The 21,366-nt window shown below is 53.3% G+C and overlaps 1 protein-coding gene across 3 annotated transcripts; it reads right to left on the reverse strand.

Annotated features, from left to right (window-relative positions):
* Positions 1-829: 829 nt before the first annotated feature.
* Rrp1 (ribosomal RNA processing 1) lies at positions 830-14,055 on the reverse strand. Of its 3 annotated transcripts, none has more exons than XM_076867588.1 (13): positions 13,834-14,055; positions 12,835-12,917; positions 11,984-12,041; positions 10,368-10,453; positions 8,782-8,843; positions 5,840-5,969; positions 5,695-5,759; positions 5,355-5,500; positions 4,099-4,175; positions 3,361-3,458; positions 3,080-3,099; positions 2,153-2,278; positions 830-1,312 (listed from the first exon to the last, which is right to left on the reverse strand). In XM_076867588.1, exons 1-13 carry the CDS (start codon positions 13,982-13,984, stop codon positions 1,146-1,148), a joined length of 1,269 nt encoding a protein of 422 aa, XP_076723703.1. In that variant the 5' UTR covers positions 13,985-14,055; the 3' UTR covers positions 830-1,145. The 3 variants fall into 3 exon arrangements, with proteins under 3 accessions (XP_076723703.1, XP_076723702.1, XP_076723704.1); XM_076867587.1 differs by having other exon boundaries at positions 830-1,315; XM_076867589.1 differs by lacking the exon at positions 13,834-14,055 and adding an exon at positions 13,638-13,803 and having other exon boundaries at positions 830-1,315.
* Between the last annotated feature and the right edge of the window lie 7,311 nt (positions 14,056-21,366).

Raw genomic sequence — 21,366 nt, forward strand, 5'->3', positions numbered from 1 at the left:
CACCCTCCCTGAGCAGGGAGATGGGCAGGTGCCAGGTGCAGATGCAATGGTTTACTTCACGTGCCGCCAGGCCCTGGCACCCAGGATCTGCTCGGACGCCCAGTCTTGCCTGTGGAAGGGCTTCTGGATGAGGTAAACATTGAATTGAGCAGATTCTTGGCAGATGACCCACCATGCTGTGGGGCTCTCAGGCAATCACTTGATGGCCTTTAGTTTAAAAACAACAAAAAACCCTGTCCCTGAGCAAGTGGGCACACTGCCTCTAGCCCCAGCAGTTGGCTCCCCCGACACCTGCCCTGCAGAGTTCATCCTGCAGTACACAACCAAGCAGGCCAAGTCTTAAACACCTCTCCCCTACATTAAGGCACCCCTCCACCCACAGGGTAGGAGGTGACAGATGACTTTGCCCTCCCCATGGCCTCCAACTGCTTCCCAGCCGACCCCAGCCCTGGGAACCCATGGGGCAGGACAGAAGGGGGCTGAGTGCCCAGGTGGGGACACGTGTGGCATGCCCAGGCCTCCTGCCACAGCTGTGGTCTCCAGGCCCACCAGAATGCCAGGAGCCAGATTTTCCTGCCGTGGATATGCCAATCAACAAGAGCTGCATGAAACCCCAGCTCCTGGTGAGGCTGTCGAGTGCCGGGGCGGAGTGTCAGAGCCCTGTCCAGCTGGGCACTGCCAATACTCTGGCAGCTCTCATCAGGTTCTGAAAACTGGTAGACATTGTTTCCCCACAAAAATGGATATAAAATGCAAACAGTGCTCAGGAGCCCCACCTGCTGCTTCAGTGTCTACCCTGATGCCCCAGAAGGAGCAGAGCTGTGGAAAGGACTGTACAGTGTTTTATTTCATGGACCCAGTGGTGCAGGCCAGGCTGAGACCGGTGCTCCGAGTCCCCAAAGTCTGAACTTTGGCTCAAGGACATCACACTCAGGTGCATTTTCTGAGGCTGGCACAAAATGAAGGGCCCCCGACTCTCCCCACCCGCTGCTTCTCCCCTTACAGAAGTTCAGGAGCTGTGGGCACTCAGAGGCCATGGCAACGGGCCAGGCTCCTGCCCCTCAGCCACCTCAGCTGCAGACAAGGAAAGCCACAGCAAGCTCAGTGGCCACCCATCCTGGCCTGGCCACGTCATTTCCTGCTCTTCAGCGACGGCCTCTTCTTCCTCCCTGCCTCGGCTTCCTCTTCTTGTGGACCCTGCTCTGGCCACCAGACTCTGCACGTGCAACGCTGGGGCTGACCCTCTTCTGGCTCCTCTTCCTCTCAGTCCCTGAGCCCAGGTCTGGACTAGAGGCCTCCTCCTCGCCTTCCCCTGCTGAAACAGGGAGCACACTTCTTCCAAAACAAGTCCCCTGCAGGCACAGCAGCCACAGCCCTCCAGGGGACCCGCATCAGCACAGATGACATGTTCCAGTCACCTGTGCTCGTGACAGGGAGGGACTGGCTCAGTGCAGGGAGAGGAGGGACGACCCTGGCTCAGGGCCGAGCTGCCAAGCCCTGAGTTTGATTCAAGTTGCACACCTGTGCATTTGGCTCAGGTGCTGGGGCCCAGCTGAGGGCAGGCTGCTGGGAAGTCACTGCCCAGGTGGGGACAACACGGAAGGGGCTCAACAGTAGTGGGCGGCCCAGGCCAGGTCAATCCAGATGGCGGGGAGGGTTCTTCAGCTCCCTGCAGCGCCATATCTGGCACAGGGCACTGCCCGCCCCAGCGCAAGCAGGCACTCAAGCCTACCACAGGGCACAGATGCAGGTCAGTCCTTAGCATAGGTGCCCTGTCCAGCACAATCCTATGGCCATCAAGGAGGGACAGGGAGGAAAAATGACCCTGACAAGGTCAAGAGCTGTGAAGCTCAAGGACTGCCAGAGGACATGGAAGAGGAGGGGCACATGGGAAAAAAAGAGGTAGGCGGCCCAGAGAAAGGCACCATGGTGTGGACAGGGCAGTTCCCACAGCCAGTGTGCTTCAGGCAAGGAAGCGGGATGGTGGAGAGTAGTCCCAGGATCAACCCCGAGACCACGACCATGCAGGGCGCCCCAGAACTCGAAGCCAGTGGGCACTTGTGTCTGAAGAGGAGACTGAGGAAAAGACATCAGAGGTGACCAGGGGCAAGGGACAGGGCAGCAGGTGAACCACTTGGATGTCAATAGTCACCTCCAGTCCTCCTCCTCTTGTTCTTTGACCTTGACTTCAGTGAGTGCCTCCTCATCTTGCGCTCCCGCCTCCCTTCGAGCAGATGCCTGTAGGTTTTTTCTGGGATGTCGTCCTCGGGGAAGGTGCCTGAGAATCCGGGTGAGTCAGGAGGCTGAGAGTGGCTTGAAATGTGCTGCACACACCTGCCCGCACTGCACTTAAGACGGGCCTGTTCTACTGCCAGGCATGAGGTACTGAGCAACAACCCCACAGCTGAGATGGACAGTGTGAAGCCTGACCCGTCCCCGCCCAGAACAGCAGCACCTGGGAAGCCCTTCTCAGATCACATCGAGGCCGGTCTACTTCTCAAACAAGCAGTACCGTGCAGGGGCACAAGGGTCCCTTCTGTACCACTGTGGGTGCTGCGCCCTGCACAGGCCCACCCAGTGTGTGTGACTCATGCCCTTCACTGCATGAACTTCACTAAAACTGCTGGCCTTCAGCTCCTGATGCCATCAGGGAAAGGCCACCACGTGGACAGAGGATGGACTGACAGGCAAATAAGTGATGAACAGGAACCCAGGGGCGGGTAAGCAAGCACCCAGGTAAAATACTTCACCTGGCTGCATTTTGAAATCCTGCATAACCCTCCCAAGGAGCGGCCTGTTGGGTCACCTACACCACACGCTGCAGAGTGGAGAAGCTCCCTGCCCAAGTGGCAACACCACCATCAGCCACTCCAAAGCCCTGGACCAGCACCGTGTCTTACAGCCACCAGGGGCTGAGGATCACTAGGCACTAGAGAACAAGGGCTGCAAAACCCTTAGCCTACCGCCCTGCCTGCCCTGCCCTGCCCCGCAAGCCCCCAAGGGAGCACAGGGAACACCACAGGGCCCTAGGGATGAACGCCTCCAAGATGGGGTCACATGGAGCCAATCCAATCCTCACCTCCAGCCAGGTCCTGCAGCCTGCAAGAGCAAGACAGACTCTGTCACACACAGCCTTGGTTCTGCCAAAGCTGTGTCCTGGGGACACACCCAGAGCTGCTGAGGGGCCCAAGACACCCTGCCCTTGGTGAGACACCTGTTACGGGAGCTCTGAAGTCCTCTGCCTGGCTGAGTGGCGTCAGGGACAGTGCAGGGGGCACAATGTCAGCAGAGGCAGTGGGGCTAAGACAGGCAGCTCTAGGGCTGGAGAAGGACAGGCCAGGTGCCCTGAAAGACACTCACTTCTGGATCACTTTGTAGAGGCGCTTCCTGTTCTGAGAAGGAGTGCTCTGCCGACTGGCCACTTCAAACAGCCTGTTAGCAACGGCCTCGTAGTCAAACTGTTTCAAAAAGGGAGGTCAGGTCAGTCACCTTCCCAAGCAGATCTCAGTCCAGCACGTGGACCCTGCAATCCACTGGCCCACACCAGCACAGGCTCAGGGTCTCCGTACCTCCAGAGTGGCACTGCCCGGCACATTTAGAGGGCTACAAAGCTAGCCCCACTCGCAACCTTAAATTCCCAGCAGCCACAACCAGATGCAGAAGTAGCAAGTGACAGTAATCTTACTCTTAGCCCAAAGTGCCCAATTTTCCTTCACCTTACAGCAGTAAGCACTGTATTCCAACTCGGGTCGCTGCTTTGGCTCCCAGTGCAATCCAACGCCAACCACTCAGCATGTGTCCCCTCATGAAGCCAGCTCCCCAACCAGCAGGGGAGGTCTGGGAAGGCCGCCTACTTGTCCATGGCAAAAGGACTGCTGTGGGGCCAGCCTCTGCACCCACCCTCCCAGCACGTGACCCCAATCCCACTCACTGGCCCTGCCCCTTGCAGGCAACCAGGCCTGCCGTCTGTCCTTCCTCCAAAGCTGACCTCCATGAAGGTCAGTCTCCAAGTCCATAGCTATCACCCTCCATTCTGGAGTCAGCAGCAGAGCAGGAGAGCAAAGGCTAAGCTCACCATCCACAGGCCCAGATACCTACCTGGAGGACAGGGCCAGCACTGTCCTCATCGTCTCCTGTCCCCTTGCCCTTCTCAAGGTCAGTCCTGCGTATGGAGCCTAAAATGAAAAGGACCTCGTGATCTCCAAAGCCCCTGGGAATAGAGCAGGCACAGGACGGGAAGGACAGCAGGTGGCTGTTGGGCGGTCTCCTAGATGGGCCTCGGTGGACCTCAGGCAGCAAAGTTGGTGGTGAAGTCCCACAGCAAGGTCAAAGGGCAGCCAACCCAGCCAGAGGGCTGGACCAGGGGAAGTGGGAGACCACTTCAGTCAAGGCCCCCGTGCCAGGCTGGTGCTCAGGGGTTTGCTGGTGCTGACTTCAGAAGGCAGGCCCAGGACAACAGAGCTGCGGGAGCAGCACACGTGGAGAGTGACAGCGGCAGGGCCGTGGGCTGCTCTGGTGCACCACAAGCAGGATCCAGGGACCTGCCTAGAGACTCCAGGATGACAGAAGAGGGCAAGGGGGGCCAGGGAAGGCGCACACAGATGTCCCCAGATGATGCGCTGGGGACAGAGGGGTGTGGGCTGACCCCAGGAAGGCCAAGGGCTCACCAGCATGGGCACTGAGTCCTAAGCCATGGGTGACCTGCCCTTCCAACAGGACATGTCACGTGGTACACAGAGCCTCTACAGCAAGACTGGAAGCAGGCAGGGCTAGATCTGCTGCTGCCAGAGCACCCCAAGTCACCTAAGGAAGTCAGGGACTACACCCAGCATGGTACCCAGATGCAAGGGACACAGACAGAGTGCCAGGTCCTAGTGGACCTGGAATAAGGAGCTCAACAGAGCAGCTAATGGCTATCATCGTGAGTGACCCAACATGGAGTAACCCAGCGTAAGGCAGAGCAGAGGCTGCACTGTAAATGGGGAAGTCAGGCAGCCTGAGTGACAGGTGGACAGGGTACAGGTAGGCCCCAGGGAGCACTGTAGCCTGGCACAGCAGGGCCTCCAGGGAGCTAGGTTGGGGATTAGTGGGGAGCACGGGAGGAGCTGGGCAGCTGGACAGTGCTGATTGCACTGGAGGCCACAGCAAGCAAGGAGAGCAGAGACACGTGCCTGGTGCTCTCCAAGGTCACTGGTACTGTGCTGCCAGGGAGCTCCGGGTGAAGCAGAAGCAAGGGACCAGCAGGCCATGCAGGCTCAGTCCAGGACAGGCAACCGGAGGGCAGAAGCCCACCTTAGTATACTGTGACCCTCACCTGCAGAGTCTATGGGATAGCAGGTCCTATTCACACTCACCTTCCAGAGATTCACCATCACCATCTGACGCCTCATCCTCCCCGTCCTGCGCATCCATTTCATTCATCAGGTCCTCAATGGCAAATGGGGCCTGCTCCACGATGGTCTCAAAGATGCCCCGAGCAATGTTATGCAAAACCAGGGAGCTGAGAGGGTGAAATGGAAGCCAGAAAGCCTGCTGGACTCTGCCTTCCACAAGCAGGGCCGAGCATCCTCCCACCTCACCCCATGGCCAAAAGCCTCCAGAGCCCAAACATAGTCAAAAGGGGCAGCAATCCCCAAGGCAGTCTCACCCAGAAGCAAGTGAGGAAGGATCAGGCCCCAGCCACCTGCCACTTACTCCTTAGTGCAGGCAGCGATCTTGCAGAAGGGGTCAATGAACTGCAGGTTCTGATCTGCGGTGAGCTGCGGGAAAGCAAGGGGAGCTGGTCAGTCCCCGGCACGCGCCACACTGAGCTCCATCACCCAACCGACACTGGCCTCACCTCTTTAGCTCCCACTTTGGTCAGCTCCTCCAGGAAGATCTCGATGAAGTGGCTCTTCACTCCGTTGGGGGCCTGGCTGCTGGGGTGCAGGATCTCAGTGATCAGCAGCTCCAGAAGCTGCTCAACCTGCCTGAATAAGAGGGCAAATACAGCAGCAGCCATAAGGGCCACACGCCACTGGTGCCCCGTCCCCTCTAAAAGCTCCAGCAAGAATGCACACAGGTGGGCACCTCCACCGGAACACATCACTCTCTGCACCCACAGGTGGTCTGTGCAGCAAGGAGGGTGGCAATCAAGGGTGTCGTGGCCATGGCCAGCACCGGAACAGTGTGCATGTGGGCCCCAGCAACCTCTGCAACAATCGAAATGCAAGTGGGAAAGGCCAGGCTGAGGCAGGACACTATGCCACCTTGGCCAGATGGTCCTCTCTGCTGTCCCTGCAGGGTACAGCTCAGGAATATGCATCAAGACAGAGCAGAGGTGGAGAGAAAGGCAGAGGCCAGGAAGGGCTGTGGGCTGCAAGCCACCTGCTGGCCTCCCAGCCTTGCCTCATGGAGTGCAGGCTGAGAACACACGCAAGTAGTAGCTCTTCCTGAAATGTGAGCCTGATGATCTCAGGGAGGCCCTGGACCCTCAGATCAGAGATCCCCAAGGAGCAAACAGTGTTTAGCAGTCTAGACACACCCAAAACCCCAGGGGCGCTAACAGTGCAGAGCCCCAAGCCCAGAGCCACTAGGCAATTCCAACACAGAACAACTGGCTAAGGAAGGAAAAGTGACACTCTACCAGGCTCACAGGAAAGGAGGTGAGACCCGTGCTAACCAAGAGAAAGACACCATGGCAGGAGGCCATTGCTGAGCTCCTGCAGACACCTCATGCACTAGAAACAAAGACCTGTCTGCCTGTGGGGACTGGGACGGGATGTGGTGAGGCCCAAGCCATCACTCTGCCTGCGCAGGGAAGAGGTTACCAGTACTCCCCAGGATACCCTCTGCAACCAGTGGCTATTACCACAAGGATGGAGCTACTTTTCTAACTTGTGAACCCAAAAAAGGTAATCACAACAAAGTCACCCCGAGGCCCTGGGCCCCTTCAGGATGACCCACACTACTGAGTCCTAAAATGAGCAGGAGTCACCAGCTCTCAGAGTCCTCACTGGGAATTCAAGGATGAAAATCACCCTCAGAAATTCACACCTCGAGGCACTCAGTGAACTAGTCCAACTCCTGCTGAATCTCCTTCATGAAGAGAGAAAGTGGGCTGGGGCCAGGGCCTGTTCACTGTGTGACTCCGAAGACAAGGAGCTAGGGCAGCCTGGGCCTCCAGCTGCATCTGTCCCAACAGCCCTCTGACAGCTGGGCAATGGCAGGTTCGTGGATTTAGAGCAGCTCCTTTGGGCACACTTTCTAATTACAAGTCAACTCCAAATACACTTCCAATCCACTCTCCCCACTCACCCAAAAAAATTTAAAAAGGAGAATAAAGACAAAACCTTGCAGCAGCAGAAGGCAGACAGAGGCCAACACGCAGTAAGACATGGAGTGTTCCGCAGAGAGATGCCTGCAGCACTGTGTTTTGTTGGATACTGGAGACAGAGCTCAGAGCTCAGCTCTACCACTGGGCTCCCTCCCCAGGCCTTTTTGAGACAGGGTCTTGCTAAATTGCTGAGGGTAGCCTCAGCCTCCCAAGTCACAGACCACAGGCAGACACCATCACTCCAGTTGCATTTATAAGCAACCATAACAAGTGAAAGTGACTTTTCAGGGATGGGAAGTAGTTCAGCAGTAGAGTATATACTTTGCATGTATAAGGCCCTAGGTCTAATCCCAAGTACCTAAAGAAACCTAAAAAATTTCATAGTAGTTCTCTGAGTTCTTTAAATTGTGCATGTGTCATTTATACTTACAAAAAATTATAGGTAATTTTTTTTAAAAGAGAGAGTGAGAGAGAGAGAATTTTTAATATTTATTTTTTAGTTATTGGCGGACATGACATCTTTTTTTTTTTAATCTTTTAATATTTATTTTTTAGTTATCAGCAGACACAACATCTTTGTTTGTATGTGGTGCTGAGGATCGAACCCGGGCCGCACGCATGCCAGGCGAGTGCGCTATCGCTTGAGCCACATCCCCAGCCCAGGTAATTTTTATTAATTTATAAAACTTGGGCTGGGGTTGTGGCTCAGTGGTAGAGCGCTTGCTTAGCATGTGTGAAACCCAGGATTCGATCCTCAGCGCCACATAAAAGTAAGTAAATAAGTAAAATGAAGATATTGTGTCTAACTATAACTAAAAAATAAATATTAAAAAAACAAAACAAAACAAAAAACTTTAAACTGTTAAATATTCAGAAACTCACTTTACACCGGCTGCCAATGAAGGCTTGAAAACCCAACTCCCCAGCTTGGAGGCAGAGCCCTGGGTAGCCCCAAATGGCACCTGGCATCAGATCTCTAAGCCTGGGGTCTCCCAAACAGCAGGTGGAGCTGAACCCAGGCAGAGCACAGGACTCCTGGGCGGAAGCCCACTGCTGCCCAAGGAAGCCAGAGACTAGAGAAAACAGCTCACAGTGGGGAAGGAAAGGCTAACTGACCCCAGGTACTGCTGCTGAAGGTAAGACGCAGGGAGGGGTAGGACACATTTAGAACAGGGAGCAGTGACCACTAACAGAGCTGAACATGTCTCTTTTTTATCAAAAAGGGCGTCTTTAGCTGCTGGTCCAGTGTGCCCAGTAGACTCCATTCTAACTCTCAGGACTGACCGCCCTGGCTCAGAGTAATGGCACTTCCATGGGCACTAGGACTACTTGTAACTTCCAGCTCTGGGGGCCTCCTTCAACACGAACTCCAGAACCTCTTTATGACAAAGAATTACACGAGGAACTCAGGACTCCCTCCCCCAGCCTTAGTGGCCCCAGGACTCAGGTTCGACATGAGGACTCACTTTTCTTCCCATCCTCGTGTTCTCACGGCCTTCAAGGACTCATTTAGAACCATCCGCATGAGCTTTGGTACAAAAGGAAACTCGTGTTAGGGGAACACAAGCCAGACTTCACTGCAGGCCTCCCCTCCATGCACCAGGCGCTCCCAAGGGGAGGGCTGCAGCAAGTGGCCAGGTGGAGAGCAGCTGATGGGATGAGTGCGGGGGACACCTCATCTTTTTTTTTTTTTTTGGTACCGGGGACTGAATTCAGGGGCACCCAACCACTAAGCCACATCCCCAGCCCTATTTTGTATTTTATTTAGACAGGGTCTCACTGAGTTGCTTAGCACCTCGCTGTCACTGAGGCTGGCTTTGAACTGGTGATCCTCCTGCCTCAGCCTCCCCAGCTGCTGGGGTTACAGGCGTGCGCCACCACACCCTGAGAGAACGCAGCTCTGCATACAGCTGAGATGTCACGCTAAGACAGAGCTAAGTCGGGTCCCCAGACCAGGGCTGACCTAACGGCTACTTCAGAAGCAAGAATGGAGTGAGAGGTGGAGCTCCCTCGCTAGGGAGGCAAAGCCAGGTCTGAAGCAAGCACTCTTCCCCAAGCCCTCCAAGGCTCCAAACCCCACAGAGAGCAGGGACACAGGTACATCCTCTCTGCTCTGAGAGAAGCCCAGGCTCAGCATCTGCCTCCCACAGCTCAACATTTTTGTCATTCTCCCACCTTAGAATGCCCATAAGGTGCCAGGACATGGTAAAAAGTAACTAAGGACGCTAAGACTGCCTTTGTGCACAGCACACCCCAGCAGCTGGGATGCTATTCCTGGGACACTATGGCAGGTGCCTCCCTACAGTGCCTCCGAGTCAGCCCTGAGCTGCTAACTTTAGTCACATGAGGACCCAGGAAATGGGCCTTGAAAACAACAGCATTCATCATGTGAAAGAACTGCATCTCAGTGTGGAAGCTTCACACAGGGTGCCCTGGCACCCAGCTGTGTCCTGCAGAGCAGTGGTGGCCCAGGCCCACCTGCGCCACAGAGCCCACCCTCCTGCCCTCCTGAGCTCTGCATGTGTCTCACTGTGAGGAACCAATGCGTGTGCTGTCCATAGAAGGCCAGCCCAGGCTGCAGCTGGCCGCTGAGCTACCTTTGGAGAGGTCCAGACACTGCCCTGCTGGGCATCCCCATTAGGTTCACTGGCTTCAACACAATGACAAGGTCCCTTCATCTGGGGACTACTCCCACGTCACAGTGCAAAGCTGTGGTTCCATGGGGGAGGGAGGCCAGAGCAACACGTGTGTCAACAACACCCAGCTCCTTGGTGACCCCGATGGGAGGGTAACATGAAGGGAAAGGGGGAGGGGACTGTGCCACCAGTGTCACCCTGCCAGAAACCACCGCACGGCCTCTCCTTCTCGGAACCCAGAGTCTGTGCAGGGTTTTTAGAATCCAGTTCTTCACCCACTTAATAACCTCCCAAATGGGGACAAACACTGCAAAATTCTAAGCCAGTATACTCCCAGGCCATGGGACTCAGGGCCACCCTGCTTAAGGTCCTCAGCACACAGCCAGGGACAGGAAGGGTGACTGCCCCCTCCTCACCATGTAGAACTTGTCCAGGCGCAGTCTGTCGATGCCGGCCCACTCACGGTTCATAGTCTGCCAGAACGTCTGCAGGAACAGGTGCTCTGGGGGAAGAGCCATGTCAACACTGAGTCACAGAGGGACACAGACACTCTGGGAGGGCAGGGGAGAACAGAAAGCCCCCACTCAGAAAGCCACCCATGGGCAGCCTCTGGGGTTTCTCAGTCCCAGCCGGTTGAGCAGAAAAGTAACACTAGATAAGTTGGCTGAACAGACAGGGAACTTGGGCACAGAGACCAGAGGTCAGCCCAAACCACAGCCACATCCTCCAAGAAAGGCACATGGAGGGAGCAAGGCAGCTGGCAAGAGAAGCAACCCTCGGGCCTTGTCCTCCCAGCTCCTCTGCTGCCACATTGGCTCAGGCTGCACACCTCCTGACACCCAAAGACAGGGTCACCAAGGCAGTGTCAACTGCACACAGGTTTCTCAGTATTCAAACCATGAACCCAACAAAATGCATGACCCTACATTATACATGATAACAGTGTATCGGACACAGGACACTATGGGTTGAACTACGTTCTCCTAAACTAACATGCAGAAGTCCTAACCCCCAGTACTTCAGAATGTGACTGTGAAGGCAAAGACAGACAGTCTTCTTCACAGACTAAAATTAAGGTGAAATAGGGTCACTAGTGTGGATCCTATTCTAATCTGACTGGTGCCTATATGTGCGCGCACACAGACAACACCATGAAGACACAGGGAGAAGACACTGTATGTAAGCCAAGGAGAGGGTCCCCAGGGACCATTCCTGCCCATGCTTTGGACTTAACACACAAGGAGGGCAACTATCTCCCACCACAAAATCCCTGCAAGAGCAAAGGGCTGGTGATACCACCCAGGCACAGGCAGGCCTGGGTTTACTAAATCATGGGAGGTAGGCCAGGCGGACAACTTGGGCTATGCTGAACACAGCAACTATTCTGCAAGAGCTTAGGAAGAAATAATCAGGGAGCATGATCTACTCCACCAGTTACTCAACACAATGAAAGTGTCTCCCAAACCTAGATGCCAGGTGGGCACCCCTAGTGTAGGTGGCTTCAACTCAAGGGAACTAAAACCCACTGTGCATGCAACTAGCACCAGGAGTACCACTCCAGCTGCCGTCAGGGACACTCTCAAAGCTGGCTGCCCTCAGTGCAGTGTGGGGAGGCCTAAGATGCTAATGCCCAGGCTGTGCCCCAGGAGCTGGGGTGAACAAGGACTGGAGGTCAGGATTTTCACACGCTGCCCAAATGGTTCTGATGGGCAAGCAAGATGAAAACTACTCGTCATGGACAGAATGAAGAGCTAGAGAAATACACTGCAGGAATATCAAAACAACAGGTAGAACTCAGTCAATTCATTTTAATTTTAAAATGCAGGACCTCAAGCCTCATTTGCTCTTGAGTCTATTTGGGTAAGTGGATGGTGCAGCCTTAGTACTCAGAGCCATGTTTCACACATGACAAGCACCCAGATGCTGGCTTATTCTCACTCTAGACTTCAGACCACACACTTCAGTGTCTGATGGCTTAAATCTGAGTGACTCTGGCATCTACATGTGGGCTTAACTACAGCAGTGTACTCACGTGTCTCTGTGGTCTGAAAAGCATGGACGAGCTGGGAGATTGTCCTTCCTAGTTCTTCCTGTGCAAAAAATAAGAAACACACCCTCAGTCCCTGAAGCACTGTGTTCTTACAATAACAAGTCAACACAAAGATCCACTGACTCATTATAGACAGCCAGGAGCAGTGGGTCTCAGCGTAGCAGACTTGAGTTGTGTAATTTCCCCCAGCTAAAAAAGAACCCCCACCACAGACAGTGGCAGTCACTACCCTCCTGCCCAAGGCTAAGCACAAGAAGGGGATGGTTAAAAGGAAAAAGAGAGAGCAGGGAACCTCTTATCAGCAGGAGATGAGGTCAAGACCTAGAAGTCACTATCTGCCTGCCTCTGTGTCAGGCATCACCCAGTGTCCATGCTAAGACAGCAGAGCCCACAGCCTGAGAGAAGGTTGCTTAGTAAGTACAGAATATGAGCTAAGACTCAGCGTTTAAATAAGCTCCTTCACACCCAAGTTACTTTAAAGAGTAAAGAACACTTTGAAAACCACTGTTCTAAAAGGTCAGTAAGAGAAATCCTTATCTCAGAAGACCTAGTTCTATCCCTTGAACTTCATTATTTCAGCACTCAGTTTTTAACCCAATGGGACATTTCACCCATATCCTGGCCATCACTGCCACCGTCAGTGGCACAGTGGGACTTGACTCAGCAAACCATGCCTGTCCTTAGTACAAGCCAGAGCCACTCTAATCCAAGACCCTGCCCTCCTGCCAGATAGAACACAGCACTGAGGGCACACAACTTCACCCAGCATCCCTGGCCATGCTCAATGCCCGCCTGTCCTCCCACACTCTGTGGCTTCCTGCCCATGCACTCACCTGCAGGAGTGGTTTGTCTTGCATCCACATGCAGTAAAACAGCCCTTTCCATACCTTCAGCAGCTCGTCATGTGTGAAACTACCTGTGCCAGAACGGTGACATTCAGACTAAACGAACCTCCACCCCAACCTCTTAGTGCCAGTCACCCAGTGTTTGGATTAGTCCAAAGTCCTATCTGCTATAAAGGTAACTGGAGTAGTCTGTCCCCTCCCCAAGCAATCCTTCCAGTTCCGTCCCTGTGGGACCCTCCTCAGGTAACTTCCTGTACTCACTAAACATTGAGGCACAACAGGCAGAAACCAGGTACCCTGGAATTCCTGAGATTCAAAATTCAGAATTTAACCCCTTCCCGAGTGGATGGTGGCCCTAAAAGTGAGTTTACTGGTGGTCATTCACCCAGTGTTACATGGAGTTTTGTGCTTCTCTGTGTGATGCCTCAAACGCTCAAAGAGAATTCACTCGGTCACTAGGGAGGGCAAACGAGGTTGACAAAGGCTGCAGTGTGTGGACCAGGGTCCCCTGTGGAGCTTCCTAAAGCCAGGTCGCTGAATCTGCGCTGAGACCCTAGAATCTGCATTTCTAAGGATGCAGAGGCGTGGTGCTGAAGCTGTGACAGGGGTGGGGCAGGCCTGGAGAACCGCGGTACGATGAAGGGTTCAGCAAGAAGCGTGTGCTGGCCCTCGTGGTGGCTGGCAAGGGAAAGGTGGACACGCCACCAGCTACACAAACCGACGGGGATGAGCCGCGTGGCACACGGCAGGAGGGAGCAGCAGGAGCGCACGTTCTGCTGGGGGTTACCCACAGGAGAAGGCCCGACGGGGCCTGGAGAGTGTGGCCGTGGAGCCTCGTGCCACCGTCCCACTACACCCGGCGGCCGGGGCGGGGCGGGGCGGGAGCCCGACGCGGTGGGGACGCGCCGCCGGCCCCGCGAAGGCCCCACGCGGTCCCAGCTCTAGTCGCCGCCGCCCCTCGGTGTCCCGCCGGCACCCCCCGCCCACCTGTGGCCCGCTGGGTCCTGGCGACGATGTACTTCCGGAGTTTCCGCACCGCCCGGTCTCGGGTCACCTGCTCGTTCCCCGCCAGGCGCTGAGCCAGCTGGATCTCAGGCGGGAGCTGCGTCTGCGAGACCATGGCGACTGCGGCGGACATGCAGGAGGGACGGAGCCCAGATCCGAATCCACACCGTAGTTGCGGCGCTCCCGTGACGAACGCCACGTCACCCTCCCGCGACAGCGCGCGTCCTGAGTCATCCTCCCGCGACGTCTCTCGTCATCCTCCCGCGACGCCGCGCGCCTGCGTCAGCCCCCCGCGACGCCGCTAGGATGCACTCCGTCGCCCCAAGGGCTGGGAAAGTGGGCGACCGGCGCGGTCAGGGAGCAGGTGGCGCGCCGCCCTCCCCGATGCCCTCCCCGCGGCCCAGGAGGGCGCCCTCGGAGGAGCCCTCGGAGGCTATCCCGTGCTCTGCCAGGCCCGGCGCCTCAGCGCTGAGCGGAGAGCGGGAAGGGCCGTCGCCACTCCAGGCCACGGGTCGGGCTCTTCAGCTCCTCAACCTGGCGCCTGAGTGGCGGGCCCTGAGCTGGGCCGGACGCGCCTAGGAAGCTTGAGCAGAGCCGGGCCACCGAACGGGCCGTGAGCGCCGTCTGGGGAGGTTGGGAAGACGTGCGTGCAGACGGGATGCTGGTGGACGCAGAAAGGCTGTAGGACCTCTTGGGTGTGACACTGTGTTTGTAAAAGGGGACCCAGCTGACCTCGAAAGGGCCCTGTGTCAGGGGACCCCGAGTGTCTAGAGCCAAGGACCACGCCGGGCTCCAAGATTTGCTAGGAGGACTCACAAGACCAGCGGACACTCGGACTCAGGTTAGGGACCTGAATCTGGCCGCTCAGCACATCACAGGTCAGTCAACAGACAGGAAGGTGGGTCTGTTTGAGAAGCTGACTGCCCGAAGTCCCTCTTGCCAGGAGGCCAGTTCAGGGGTGGTTTATGTGGGAGGTGAGTAACGGGTGTCATATCCTAATCACCTAGTCACAAGATGCTCTTCACTTCTGCAGATCTCAAGATCAAAGATCAGCATTTCCTGGGGCCATCTTGTTACTCACTCATTGAGTAGTTTTCAGTTCCTGACATTACACGATGGACAGGCTGGGGAGCTGATCACTAAATTCACCAGAATGCAAGAAAACTGCCAGGCATGGTGGTTCTCACCTGTAGTCCCAGCGACGTGGGAGGGCTAAGGCAGGAGAATCACAAGTTTGAGACCAGCCTCAGCAATTTAGCAAGGTCCTCATAACTTAGGGAGACCCTCTCTCAAACTAAAAAATAAGGGCTGGGGATGTGGCTCAGTGATAGAGTGCCTTTGGGTTTAATCCCTTGTATGCCCCCCACCACCAAAATAAAGAAGTCAAACAGCTCGCCTGACTATTGTAGAAGAGGAGGGCCAAGCCAGGTCAGGTAGGGAAGTGGACAAGTGCTCAAGTTCATGTGATTTATCACAGAAGGATGAAAAGCAAAATCTGCAAAGGGAAAAAAAGGTGCTTGGGGTGGGGGGCGGCCAGGTGGGAGCCCACTTGAGACCTCTGGGTGGAATCACATGGGATGCTCCTGATCTCCCAGAAGTGAGTTGTGACAACTTGTGTGAAATGTTGCCAACTAGGGAATCTTGTTCGAGACCAGTGCCTAGGGTTTTATTAAGATTTAGTCACGGGCTGGGGATGTGGCTCAAGCAGTAGCGCCCTCACCTGGCAAGCGTGAGGCCCGGGTTCGATCCTCAGCACCATATACAAACAAAGATGTTGTGTCCGCCGAGAACTAAAAAATAAATATTAAAAAATTCTCTCTCTCTTTCTCCCTCCCCCACTCTCTCTCTTAAAAAAAAAAAAAAAAAAGATGATTTAGTCACGTAGCAACTTCTTGGCACATACCAAAATGTCAGACTGCCAACAGGAAAGCAGGTGTTCATCATAAGCCATATTGTTTGTATGGATTAGGCAATGATACCCTCTTCTCAGAATGTGGGAACTCTCCTGAATTCCAGGCTCCCCAAAAGCAGGCCTTTCAAAGAGCAGCAGTCAGATAAAATATTTTCAGTTTTGTATGCTGAATAATTTTGTATTATGGCAAAAAAAAAAAAAAAAGCCATAAATTCTGTGCAAATGAATATAGCTTGTGTTCAATTACAATTTTACTTATTTAATTTTTAGTACTGGGGATTGAACCCAGGAGCACTTAACTATGGAACCATATTCCCAGCCCTTTTTGAGACAGGATCCCAAGGCTGGCCTCCAACTTGTGATCCTCCTGCTTCAGCCTCCTGAGGCACATGCCTATAATCCCAGCAACTCAGGAGGCTGAAGCAGGAGTATTGCAAGTTCCAGGTCAGCCTTGGCAACTTAGCGAAACCCTGTCTCACAGTAGAATATAAAAAGGGCTTGGGCCGGTGCTGTGGCACACACCTGTAATCCCAGTGGCTCAGGACGCTGAGGCAGGAGGATTGCAAGTTCAAAGCCAAACTCGGCAAAAGTGAGGTGCTAAGCAACTTGGTGAGACCTTGTCTCTAAATGAAATACAAAATAGGGCTGGGGATGTGGCTCAGTGGCTGAGCGCCCCTGGTACCAATTTAAAAAAAAAAGTATAATAAATGCACAATGATTCCTCTTCAGGAAAATGTATTAATGAGCAGTGAAATGCAAATTAATAACATAAGTAGGGTCACCAGTGTTCTTCAAATTGCTTTTAAGACTAATGAATAATTGAGTTACTTACAGAAAAACAACAGGTGTTCTAAAACTGAGAGTAAACAGGTGGACACAAAGGAGCCAACTGAGAAATGTGGAAAGGAAAGAAGGAAAGATCAGTGGGGCTGACTCCTGCTGGGCTAACTGGGATCACTGCATAGTTAGATTGATGGCCTTAGGTTCCTCGGTGTATATCAGAGGAGACGGTTCTTCAGTAACACCAGTGAGCTAAGATAAAGTCGGTCTGGTCACCGACCACAGCAACTACATTAACAGGATTGACTTGTAGATGAATCCCCACCATAATCACCATGGCAGTTCCTGAAAGAACCAACTAGGCAATAACCCACCCCACCGTGTGGAGGGGGAGGTAAACATATGCTGGGTAAAGACTAGAAGGTGATGTCAGTTCCTAGGGCAAACATAGAACTGTAATAAATTTATTGTTCTCTGCTCGGAGATGACCCACTTTCTCTCTCTTGAGGGTGTTCTTTGTTTGAGCCCTATTTTACTTTCACTTCTTGCTCGGCCTTTCGTGTGTGCCATTAAATTTCTTTTTGTGGGAACAAAAGAACTGAGGCTTGGGGCATCAGCTTGCCACTTGACTGTGACAGAACCATCCAGTATGGGTATTGAAATTAGTGGGGTGGAGTGCTTGCCTAGCATGCATGCAGCCCTGGGTTCCATCCTCAGCACCGCAAAAAATAAATACATGAAATTAGTGGGTAAAAGTATGAAAACGTGTGCCAGGTTTCCAAGGACTTACAACAAAGGGAAAGCAATATCTTTCCAATAAAGAGATCAGAAGACACCCCCCTCATGAAGTGACCACGGCATGGCCAGAGCTAAGACATCAATGTTCTTAGGATGCCCTAAGAAATATTCCTCAAAATGACTGAAACTTTCCCAGTTCCTCTCAAACAGAGTGCTGTGTGGGAGAAGCCTGGACCAGAAAAAGGGCCTCTGGTGGGGTGCTGGGAGAAGGTGAGGGGTCACAGACCAGTCACTGGCACAGTACCACTGTGCTGGCTTCCTGCTTTGGGTTACTGTACCATTGTGTAAGATGTAAGCCTTTGGGGACACAGGAAGAGCTGGCAGGAGCTCTGTGTTTTTTCCCAGTACTTAGGATGAAACCCAAGACCTCTACTACCAAACTACATCCCTGATCCTTTTTATTTTGAGTCAGGTTCTTGTTGAGTCTAAGCCCTTGTCCTGAAGTGGTGGGAAAACAGAATTGGGGCCAGATCTGAAAGAAGGTTATCAGGAAGCTCAGAATTAAGGGTTAACCAATAGCATTGGTACTTTTCCAAGCACTGATGGGCATAATTTAGACCACCAGCATTGACCCAAGAGCTATATAAGTCCCTAGACTAGCACACTTGGAAGACAACTTGTAATAGGGTCCCTTCTCACCCTCTTTTATTTTCATGTGAATAAATCCTAGTCCTTTTACTCCTGCCTTCCATTACTGTCTGTGGATTTCATTCTTTGAATTTGCAAGACCCATAAAGAAACTGTCAGTGAGCTGCTGGGGTCTACTGTGACACCAAGGCATAGCCCATCACTAAGAGCTGCCACACACCACTGGATAGTGGTGGGGAGGAATCCAGCTGCACCCTCTGAGCTGACTGTGATTCACTGCTAACACTAAAACGGGCTTTCTCCGTTGCAGAGGCCTGCAGGTGATGCACACCCCACCCACCAGCAGAAGCAGAGAATCTAGTTTCACCTCAAACTCCAGTTTCATCTCTGTTTTGCCCAGACTGGCCTGGAACTTGGAATCCTCCTGCCTGAGTCACTCGGATTCCAGGTTGAACCACTGCACCTGGCTTCTGCACATATTTTTTAAAATTGTTTCAGAATAAAAGATTTGAAGATTGTAAAAAGGAGATAATCTGACAAGAATTTGATTAAGGCAATAATTTTACAAATTCATAGACACTACATTTTGCTATCAGCTCCCATAGGCAGGGATTTTTGTTTGTTTCCTGCAACCAGAACACTGCCTCACTGATGAGTGTGTAAAAAAGCTGCCTGCTGGGTCTCAGCAAGCACAGAAGGGTGCACACTGTCCCACATATAATAAACTCCAACGTCTGATCTCCCTGCAACATCACGGTGACCCACTTCCTGCCCTGAGGTTGTCCTGTTGTCCTCTAGTGTCAACACTCCATGATCAGGGGCCCTGAGGTTTCCTAAGCCTTGGTCTTTCAACTCCAGGCTCAACTTGATGAAAACATGCCAGTCCAGGTATGCATATGACATCCCTAAAAGCACAGCTTAACTCCCATGCTTAGGAACATATATGTGACAAACAGGGAGGAAGTACCATTTCTGGGGGTGCTGTGACAACTACCACAGACCTGCTGGCTCAACACAGCAGGAACTCCTTCTCACGTTCTGGAAGCCAGAAGTCCAGGGTCAAGCTGACAGGCTGCCTGGGGCGTGCCCCCTGAGGGCTCCAGGCTCCTTGGCTTTGGCTGCTGCACTCAAGCTCCAGTCTCCGCCTGTCTGCACTGGACCCTCTCCCTCTGTCCAACCTCACCAGCCATTCTTTGTGTCCTCTCCTCTTATCAGGACACCACCATTGGACTCAGGGCCCACCCTGGTCCAGCAGGATCTCCTCTTAACTAATTACATCTGCAAAGACCTTATTTCTGTGCCATGAAAAGTCTGCTAACAGCTAACAGCTCAGGAGATAGATGGACGGAGAAGAAAGAGCCTGACTGGCAGCAAACCACAGGTGGGGGTGGAGGGCTGTCCCCAGACTCCGTCTCTCCCAGACCGCAGGTGCAGAGGCTGGGATGGGGCTCCTGGGGACCCATTTTTACCACAGCTGGTGGCACCAGCATGGTCACTGATCCTTGCAGGAATCAATTCTCTCACTGTGGCTGCAATGCTCTCTCCAGGTCACCTGGCATTCTGGGCGTTCCTGTTCCTCTAAGATAACCGCTGAGGCGATCGGGTGGCTGCCGCTCAGCGGTGCCCTCCCTCCCGCTTCTCTTCAGTCAGGTCCTTGAGGACGAACAGTGCAAGTTGACTTCTAGTGCCAGCACCAGTCAACCTCTCACCAACTTCATTTCCAAAGTGAGGTCACACTCGCAGGTCCTGCATGGATGTGACATTTTGGCGAACACCATCTAGTCCACTCTAGGTGCAGGAAAGGAAGACAGACAACGTCCACTGCACTCGGGAAGGCCCACCGTGTGCCCAGAACTTCAGGCGCACCTTCACGGAACCTAGAAACCCTCTGCGAGGGAGGTGCCGTGCTGACCCTCTGGCAGATGGACACAGAAGCTTCCAGGTCAAGCGCTGGGTCCAGGGCATGAATGAGAAGGCAGAGCATGAGTCCAGCAGGTCCCAGTACCTGTGGGTGTGGTGCCCTAGGCTCCAACCAGGACACTTCGCAAGCTGGGATGTGGTGCCCCTGCGGGATCTCCCTCCACCCCTTATTACAGGACTTGGGGAAGGAGCTTCCCAGGGCCTGAAAGAACAAAGCCTAGGTGTTCATTCATTATTTTCTATGTATAGAATTAAAAAATAGTTTAATCACACCATAGTGCTAATTTTGTGAACTTCTTTCACTAACACCGAGCATGTTCCCACAACATCACTGACTTCTCAAAATGCATAACATTCTAAAATAAAACAACTTTTTTTTCCTAAAAGAAATTTTTTTTGGGGGGGGGTACGGGGGAAGCGCCCCAGGGGTGCTTAACCACTGAGCCACATCTCAAGGCCTTTTTATTTTTTATTTTGAGACAGGGTCTCGCTAAATTGATGAGGCTGACATTGAATTGAAATCCTCCTGCCTCAGTCTCCCAAGGTGCTGGGATTACAGGCGTGCACCAATGCACCTGTCTCAAAAGTTTTTTTTTTTTTTTTTTTTTTTAAAAAGGTCTTTTTTTTTCTTTCCTTGCTGGGCATGATGGCACACTCCTGTAATCCTCAGGAGCCTGAGGAAGGAGGATCACAAGTTTGAGGCCAGCTTCAGCAACTAGTGAGACCCTAAGCAACTTAGAAAACTCTGTCTCAAAATAAAAATTAAAAAGGTCTGGGGATGAGGCTCCGTGGTAGAGTGCCCCTGGGTTCAATCCCCAGAACTCCAAGAATACATTCAGAAAGATACAGAAAATTGCAGAGGTGAGTTTTAAAATACCTGTCCCACCCGCCAGGATGGCTTATGTGAAGTCTATGCCCTTCAGTTCTACAGGCATCTATCTGAACCCCTGGAGTCTCCAGGGGAAGGGCCCAGGAACCCACATGGCACTTGCACCCGCACGCTGTCCTGTGAGTACTCCCTGGTAACTACAGTGCTCCTTGCTGTGGGAGGAGCCCGGGTACTGCAGTTGCTTCCACTTTCTGTGAGGGCCATGTTTATTGATAAATCTTCTAGCAGCCATTAATTTTCCTGTGATAATTGTTTGACTTGACAACTTTAATTTTGAAGTCTTGTTTTCTTATTTCCTAAGCGTGTAGGTGTCAAGTACTTTCCAACCCCTGCTCTGTGGCAGACGTGGAGGTGGGAGCAGACATCACTCCCTCCTGCCAACACAGGGCAGCAACCTACAGCCCCGCCTTGTTCCCGCCTTGTTTCCACAGCTGTTACTTCCCACTTGTAAAACTGTCTGTCCACAGGGGAATCCCCAAAAGCGCCCAGGGAGACACGGAGACAGAGGTGGTCAGGACAAGAACAGCAGGCATCCCCCCAAAGTGGGGTCCCAGCGAACGCTTCTAAGCTCAGCAAACTCTGCCACCACTAGGAAGTAGGAGTGGCGTCTATGTTGCCCTTGACGTAC

The sequence above is a fragment of the Callospermophilus lateralis genome, chromosome 10 (assembly GCF_048772815.1).
Source record: "Callospermophilus lateralis isolate mCalLat2 chromosome 10, mCalLat2.hap1, whole genome shotgun sequence".
NCBI classification, from domain to species: Eukaryota; Metazoa; Chordata; class Mammalia; order Rodentia; family Sciuridae; genus Callospermophilus; species Callospermophilus lateralis.